General features: G+C 45.4%; 1 protein-coding gene across 2 annotated transcripts in view; it reads right to left on the bottom strand.

Moving 5' to 3' along the window:
• Positions 1-7,706, bottom strand: part of TICRR (TOPBP1 interacting checkpoint and replication regulator) — a 31,084-nt gene extending 23,378 nt beyond the window's left edge. Inside the window, exon 1 of one of the 2 annotated variants that reach the window (XM_081171004.1) lies at positions 7,688-7,706. Coding sequence is in view for 1 of the 2 variants with exons in the window: in XM_081171003.1 (XP_081027129.1) it covers positions 243-902 (660 nt within the window). In the remaining variant the exon portion in view is untranslated. Of the gene's footprint in view, positions 1-242; positions 2,329-7,687 lie in introns of those variants that run through there. The other variant, XM_081171003.1, reaches the window with a different exon arrangement.
• Positions 7,707-8,227: the final 521 nt, after the last annotated feature.

Raw genomic sequence — 8,227 nt, forward strand, 5'->3', positions numbered from 1 at the left:
TGGGTTCAAATAGTAATTGAGGCATAAAGCCCACAACATCACCATGGCACCACCAATCTCTCTCTCTGCCTAACCTACATTAACAAGTTTGGGGGAGGATAAAATGGCAAGCCCAGCATTTGACACCATGTGCTTCTTTGGGGAAGAGAGGGAAACAAACACAACTAGCAACATGCCACATAAGATGGCAGGGTAATCATTTGTGATGCAGCATCCATAATGATTAAAATCTCTCATATTACCTTGATCCAGTCAGCAGTGTCCACCCAATACAATGAGATTTTCTGGCTAGCCATCATTTCCCGGATTCTCTTAGGGATGAACTTTTCAGTCAGATCACATGAAGCAAGCAGTTCATCAGAGAAATGAGTAGGACTTCCAGAAACAAATTGCAGCAGCTCCCTCTGGGAATGAGGGCAAGGAGAGAAGAGGAAAATAGCATTCACGAAGCCCTCAGAAGGAATATAACTCCCTGGAGGTTTGTTCAGGGTCACAGTTAACTTGCTTTTCTGGTTCCTCAACACTGGTTTGGATGGCGAAGCAATTTCAGGCCTATCCCACTGATAGTCAAGTAACGATTCTTTCAGTATGTTCTGAGTGAGTGTGGCTCGGGGTACCGAGCCAGATGACTTTGGGTTGCAGTCCTGGTTTCCAAACTTTGCATCCAGCTCCTCCTCGAATTCTTCCCAACTGCGGGATCCAAGCTCACGGAAATTGCCCACTCGCGAAGTTCTGCCCCGGGCGCCTGAGGAGTCAAAGAACTTGAAGCCCCACCGGATTTTAGCTAGGCCAAACTTGCAGCCCAAGTAGTTCAAGATCCTCAAGGTGCCCAGGTGAAGGTGAATCTTCTGCTCAGAACTGGCAGTGTCCAACAGGAAAACCACATTGTAGGAGCAAGTCATGACGCTACAGAAAGTGCTTTTTTTTTGGTATGGTGCCTGCGGTCCGGCAGTCCAGGGCGGCGCTCACGAAAATGCAGATTACATAAACCAGCCGGCAATCTAAGGACAAACCCAGCTCAGCCTCCTTGCCTTAGCATCCCAAGGCTGCTCCTGGATACACTTCCTTAAGAAAGATTAGCCCCACTGAAGAGGCAACTGGGGGAACTTACTTCCAAGCAAGCATTCTTAGGGCCAGGCTTGTAAACAAAATGAATTTTCTATTCTGCCTGGGACGCCAAAAATACGTTTCCCTTAAGATTTAAGTCCTATTGCCCCTCCCCCCTGCATTAACAAACCTCCCCAGCGAATTCCTCTCACGCCCCTCACTGCCACCTTCTCCCCCCAACCCTCCCTAAAAGGGGGCTCTTAATAAGAGTAACAGCTTAATACTAAGGGAGCACTCGGTTAACTGCTATTTTCAAGTCTTAAAAGGGCCCCACTAGCTTCTCTAAGCCCCCTCGGGGTTGACCGCACCACAGCTTCAGAATAAAAACAGGTCCCCGTTTCTTATGTCGCCGCCGCCATTATCTCCTGCGCGCATCCCTCAGTCGAACTACTGGCGCGCTCCCCTCTCCGCTCTTCTGATTGGCTTCAAGGCGCCTCGCAGCCGCCCTCGCCATTGGCCCGGGTGGCTTCCTAGGCTCCGCCCCGCTCTCGCGAGCTCCTTCGGATTCCTGTTCCTTTTACAAAACAGGGCTGGGCTTCTTCTGATTGGCTAACTGCTTGAGTGGCGGAAGAGCGGATTCCCTCTCCCCTTCATTTAGGAAGACGTGGAGGCTGAACTTCCGGCTAAAAAGTAATCCTGCCGCTCTGAACTTCTCTCTATGGAAAATCAGTTCTTAGGCCGGAAGTGTCCAGAGGTTTTTGCCTGTGCCAGTTGCACGCTTAGCTAGGAGCAAACCTCACTGAAGATCTGTATAATTTTCTATCCCTGTTATTGGCCCTCCAGATTACTGGGCCGTCGGTTTGCTTAGCTATGTTTTGCCTCTAGACTGTTCTAGACATTATATTTCTTTGGTTTTTCTCCCCCAGGCCATCTTCCTGCTTCACTTTCATTGGCCAGTAGCTCTGGGACGCGAGCTCCCATTGGCTGGCAATTGGGAGGCACAGATTGGACTGTGGGCGGAGTTATTTTGAATTTAAATGTTAAAGAGTTTGCATTGGAGGGGAAAGGAGGTGACTGGTGGGTGGGGAGTAAAAGCAGAGTCTGTTAATAATAAGCTCTTGGAAAGGAACCCTGACCTAATAAGGACAGTGATAGTTTGTTAAACAGAACACACAATTACTGGTATTCAAAGGAGCATCTCTGTTAGCCTATAAGGCAGTAAAGCCAAGATAAAGTGCTGTAATCTTCAGAGCTGTATGCAATGGACAAACAGGGTCTTGCACCACCTTGGCAGATTACAGTGCAATCTTGTAAAATGCTTACTCAGGAGAAAGCCCCACCGAGTTCCACTGGACTTACGTTTAGACAAGTGTGCTTAGTATTGTAATTCTGGGAGGGGTTGCATTGTAGGATAAGCTTTGATGGACTGGATGCAGTAGTTTTCTGTCTGTTTGGACCAGAGACTCGCCTATAACCTGAACCTACAACATAATTTTTGAATAGTGCATATTCATCTCTTCCTGTCTTCTACAATCTTCCACTTTTTGGGTCCCTCTCCCTTCTCTTAGTAAAATAATAATAATCGTCCTGAATATGTTTTTTGTTTTGTTTTTGTTTTAAAGTTAAATGATGGTGTTTCCTATTGTGAAACCGATTTCTTGGTCCTGGCCAGTCAGTTCACTAATCTCTCATCAATTTCCAGGAATCTCGAGGGAACAGCAATGCCAGAACTGTTAAGACGGTTATGAAACCGATACAAGTTTGTCAGGCAAATAAGCCTTGAGATAATAAGCCTTACTGTTTCTTTCTCTTTTTTACCACTAGATGTCAATATAGGCTCACTTATAAGGAAATGATTGCTTGTTCGGATAGAGCTAGGTTATTTTCCACCCAAGTAAGGCTGCATGCTAATTGTAATAAATTATTTATTTGATTTATATCCCACCTTTCTTCTAAGGAGCTCAAGGTAGCTTACATACTTCTACTTCTCTTTGCCATTTTTATCCTCAACAACATCCCTGTGAGGTAGGCTAGGCTGAGGGTGAGATATTTGCCTAAGCTCACCCAGGTGAGCTTCATGGCCGAGTGGGCATTTGAACCCTGGTCACCTAGGTCCTAGTTCAACACTCCAACCACTATGCCACACTGGTGTTATAAGAATTCTAAGGTCTCAAACATAAATTAAATGTTCAGAAATGTATGAGGCAAACACATACATAAGTATATAAACCACGTGTCTGAAATAGTACAGGAGAACCATCCTGAAGCCATTTTGACTCTCCCAGTGACCTCAAATATTCCTCTGCAGTAAGGGAGGGAATGGGGAAAGCCTTCACATTGTCTTTTGCTTGCAAATCCTGTCGTAAAGGGTGTATTTGTGTATTAATATGGTGAGCCTGTGACCTGAATTCAGGAACTAAAGTATTTACCATCACAAAAGAATGGCTAGGCTGCCCAGGTAAAGCAATCAGTGACCATTATCAGGTATCCTGGCAGACAGGATTTCTGCTGTAGACAGCCTCCTTCTGTGATGTATATATGATGCTTTGGGGGGGTGGTCTTGAGCTACAGGGTAGGCAATTTCAAAAGTCTATATAAGGGCTTGTGCACCATTGTTCTGGATTCTTTCCTCCCTCCTTTGTGTGGGGAGTGGGGACCCTGTTGCAACAGTACTTTTTTATTGCAATAAAGATCAGGCTTACTAGCTGCTTTGCTTCTCAATATACTCTGGTTGGCCTCTGTTATTTTCTCCTGCCAATAGGGAACCCAATTAAGGACTATACGGGCTCTTGGATACCTGATAAGCGAAAAGGAGCAGTTTTTTCTTATAACACTGGCTTTCAACACTTGCGTGAGACTGACAGTCCCATTGAACTTAGTGGGACATAAGTCCAGCAACACATGAAATGGGAGTTTCATGACTGGAAATTGAACCTTTAAACCTTTTAGAGTTGCATTTTCTTAAACAAGTCACTGGTTTATTTATTTTTTAAATCACCCCAATTACACATGTAGCATTTAGACTTGTGGACTAAGGCTGGGAAGATCTGGCTTAAATTTTTTACTCAGCCAGGGAGCTCCTGGGTGATCTTGGAGCAATCACTACCTCTTAGCCTAAAGGATTGTTGTGAGGGTAAAATGGGGTGGGGTGGGGTCAGCTATGCAGTTCTGTGCTCCTGGGATGCAAAGGCAATTTATAAGTATCTATTTTTGACGTTGATTTTTGTTAATTGTTTAGCAAATTAGAAATACTGGTACAGTTTCTTCCTTAGAGAGCCAGTGTGGTGTAGTGGATAAGAGCGGTGGACTCGTAATCTGGTGAACTGGATTCGCTTCCCTGCTCCTTCACATGCAGCTGCTGGGTGACCTTGGGCTAGTCACACTTCTTTGAAGTCTCACAGCCCCACTCACCTCACAGTGTTTGTTGTGGGGGAGGAAGGGAAAGGAGAATGTTAGCCACTTTGAGACTCCTTCGGGTAGTGATAAAGCGGGATATCAAATCCAAACTCCTCCTCTTCTTCTTCTTCTTCTTCTTCTTCTTCTTCTTCTTCTTCTTCTTCTTCTTCGAGCTTTGGAGTGGGGAATCTGTGGCTCCCTAGATGTTGTTGGACTCCAACTCTCATCAGCCCCAGCCAACATAGCCAATGGCCAGAGATGAAGAAAAGCAATACCTGTCTTGACAAATAAAACTTTCACCCTATCAGCTGCCCTTACCTTTCTGAAAGATAACCTATTGCACTTAATAAAGTGTTTATTGAGTTTTCATAATTGTGTTGTCAATAAGAAACAAGGCATAATCATTAAAAACAAAAAAACCCTGTCTGCCAATTACAGATTAATATAAGGGAAAGGAATATATCAGCACAACTGATAGCGTCCACAGAGATCATGTTGATGAATGGAGGTAACCCTGCCACAAAGTTGTCTCAGTTAATGGGAGATGAAACATGTAAGTTCTTATGAATGGCTGTTTTCTCAGGAATGGTTGAAGCCACCTAAAGTTAGTAGCCATAGTGGGGTAGGGGATTCTACCTATGTGATAGAGGAATGGGATGGGTAGTGACTAAGGGGAGAGCCCTTAGTCACCATGTAGATCAGAGGTAGGTGGGGCTGCATTTCCTACTGATATATCTATCATTATATATATATCATTTATCATGATATGGGACCAGAGATAAAACAGGGAGGGGAATACAGTGGTACCTCTGGTTATGTACTTACAGTGGTACCTCGCAAGACGAATGCCTCGCAAGACGAAAAACGCGCAAGACGAAAGAGTTTTCCGTTTTTTGAGTCGTTCCGCAAGACGAATTTCCCTATGGGCTTGCTTCGCAAGACGAAACGTCTTGCGAGTTCTTGCGAGTTTGTTTCCTTTTTCTTAAAGCCGCTAAGCCGTTAATAGCCGCTAAGCCGCTAAGCCGTTAATAGCCGCTAAGCCGCTAATAGCCGCTAAGCCGCTAATAGCCGTGCTTCGCAAGACGGAAAAACCGCAAGACGAAGAGACTCGTGGAACGGATTAATTTCGTCTTGCGAGGCACCACTGTACTTCGTTCCGGAGGTCCGTTCTTAACCTGAAACGGTTCTTAACCTGAAGCACCACTTTAGCTAATGGGGCCTCCCGTTGCCACTGCACAATTTCTGTTCTCATCCTGAAGCAAAGTTCTTAACCCGAGGTACTATTTCTGGGTTAGCGAGTCTGTAACCTGAAGCATATGTAACCTGAAGCATATGTAACCCGAGGTACCACTGTATTAAAGGTCAGGATAAGGAGTTTTGCAATGATCTCCGAATAGACAGGGAGCTGGTGAAGAGATGAGATTTAAGGGAGGAAGCTGTATATTCAGAGCAACGAATGAGAGAAGTTTTGGAAACAGACTTCTGGATAGAGGTGAGTATAGCTGTGCATGGCTGGACAGGTGGACTATCTATATTATTATTAGAAGGCAACTTTCATCCTATACCCTCTTGATTATGTCAAAGATAAATACAGTGGTACATTGGTTGTCGAACTTAATCCGTTCCGGGAGTCCATTCGACTCCCAGAACCATTTGAAAACCAAGGCGTGGCTTCTGATTGGGTGCAGGAGCTTCTTGCACTCAATTAGAAGCTGCATCGGACGTTCGGCTTTCAGAAAACCGGAACACTTCTGGGTTTGCGACATTTGGGAGGCAATTTGTTCAGGAGCCAAGCTGTTTGACAACCAAGGTTCCACTGTAGAACTCTTCCTGGATCATTCATGCACATTTATTTATTTTTAAATTACTACACTGGCTTTCCTTATGGCAGATAACCAAATGAGTTTATAACCCAGAAATCCAATGAAGCTAAAATGTAACATGAAAACAGCAATAGCCAGTGGCCTTCAGAACCTGGTACTAACAGATAAGAGAAAACCAGAATGAAAGCACGGGCCTCGAGCATTAGACTATCTGTTTTCAGAAGGATGCTTACTTGATGGCCACTTGATGACTCAGAAAGAGCCGTAGTTCAGTGAGAGAGCACATGCTCTGCATACAGACAGTCCAAGGTTCAATCTCCTGGCAGAAGAAGAGTTTGGATTTGATATCCCGCTTTATCACTACCCTAGGGAGTCTCAAAGCGGCTAACATTCTCCTTTCCCTTCCTTCCCCACAACAAACACTCTGTGAGGTGAGTGGGGCTGAGAGACTTCAAAGAAGTGTGACTGGCCCAGGGTCACCCAGCAGCTGCATGTGGAGGAGCAGGGAAGCGAACCCGGTTCACCAAATTACGAGTCCACTGCTCTTAACCACTACACCACACTGGCTCTTGGTAGGGCTGGGGAGAGAATCCAGCCTGAAACCCTGAAGAGCCTCTGCCAGTCAGTGCAGGTAATACTGAGATAGGTGGACTCATTGAACAACATGTAGCAGACACAGAGCGCTGATTGGATTTAGCCAGGATGCCAACTTTAATTGCCAATGAATGCACCAGGTACTCTGCCTCCCCCATAGCATATCTAGCTAAACTCAAAGTCCCTAAGCTCCGGAGGGCTTTTACCCTGGCACGATGTCACGCCCTCCCCTCGGCTCTCATTGTAGGTCGTTACAGGAAGATTGCTTACTCGGAGAGACAATGCCCCTGTGACTCTGGTCAAATGGAAACAATAGAGCATGTGCTTCCCCAGTGCCTATACTATAGAGACACTCATATTAGCCTCATCTCCCCACTACTCCATAAGTACAGTGGTACCTCAGGTTGCATACGCTTCAGGTTATATATGCTTCAGGTTACAGACTCCGCCAACCCAGAAATAGTGCTTCAGGTTAAGAACTTTGCTTCAGGATGAGAACAGAAATCGTGCAGCGGCAGCAGCAGGAGGCCCCATTAGCTAAAGTGGTGCTTCAGGTTAAGAATAGTTTCAGGTTAAGAACAGACCTCTGGAACGAATTAAGTACTTAATCTGAGGTACCACTGTACCCAGGGCACACAGGACAATTTTATTTTATACCTCCCAGCTGCTGTCAGATACCAATCCTGCTATAACGTACATTGCTGCCAGATTCTGCACAGCAGCATTCAAAATTTGTCAGATGATGACCTGTGCCACAAACTAGATTGAATGAACACTCACATCAGAGTGCTCTCTGCACAGATAGTTGTAGTCTTTTATATACTAACCTTTTATGCTCTTTCATATCCGTTTAATGTGGCAAGAGATGCTGGGTGACCTTGGGCTAGTCACACATTTCTGAAGTCTCTCAGCCCCACTCACCTCACAGAGTGTTTGTTGTGGGGGAGGAAGGGAAAGGAGAATGTTAGCCGCTTTGAGACTCCTTCGGGTAGTGATAAAGCGGGATATCAAATCCAAACTCTTCTTCTTCATTCTAACCCTTCTTTTAGATTCTTTTAGTTTCTTTTAGATTATTCCTATAGTCTTTTAGATATAGATATAGCTAAAGGTAAAAGGACCCCTGACCATTAGGTCCAGTCGTGACCGACTCTGGGGTTGCGGCACTCATCTCGCTTTATTGGCCGAGGGAGCCGGCGTACAGCTTCTGGGTCATGTGGCCAGCATGACTAACCCGCTTCTGGCAAACCAGAACAGCGTGCGGAAACACTGTTTACCTTCCCGCTGGAGCGGTACCTATTTATCTACTTGCACTTTGACATGCTTTCAAACTGCTAGGTTGGCAGGAGCAGGGACCGAACAATGGGAGC

The sequence above is a fragment of the Podarcis bocagei genome, assembly GCF_964188305.1.
Source record: "Podarcis bocagei genome assembly, chromosome: 14".
Classification (NCBI taxonomy): domain Eukaryota; kingdom Metazoa; phylum Chordata; class Lepidosauria; order Squamata; family Lacertidae; genus Podarcis; species Podarcis bocagei.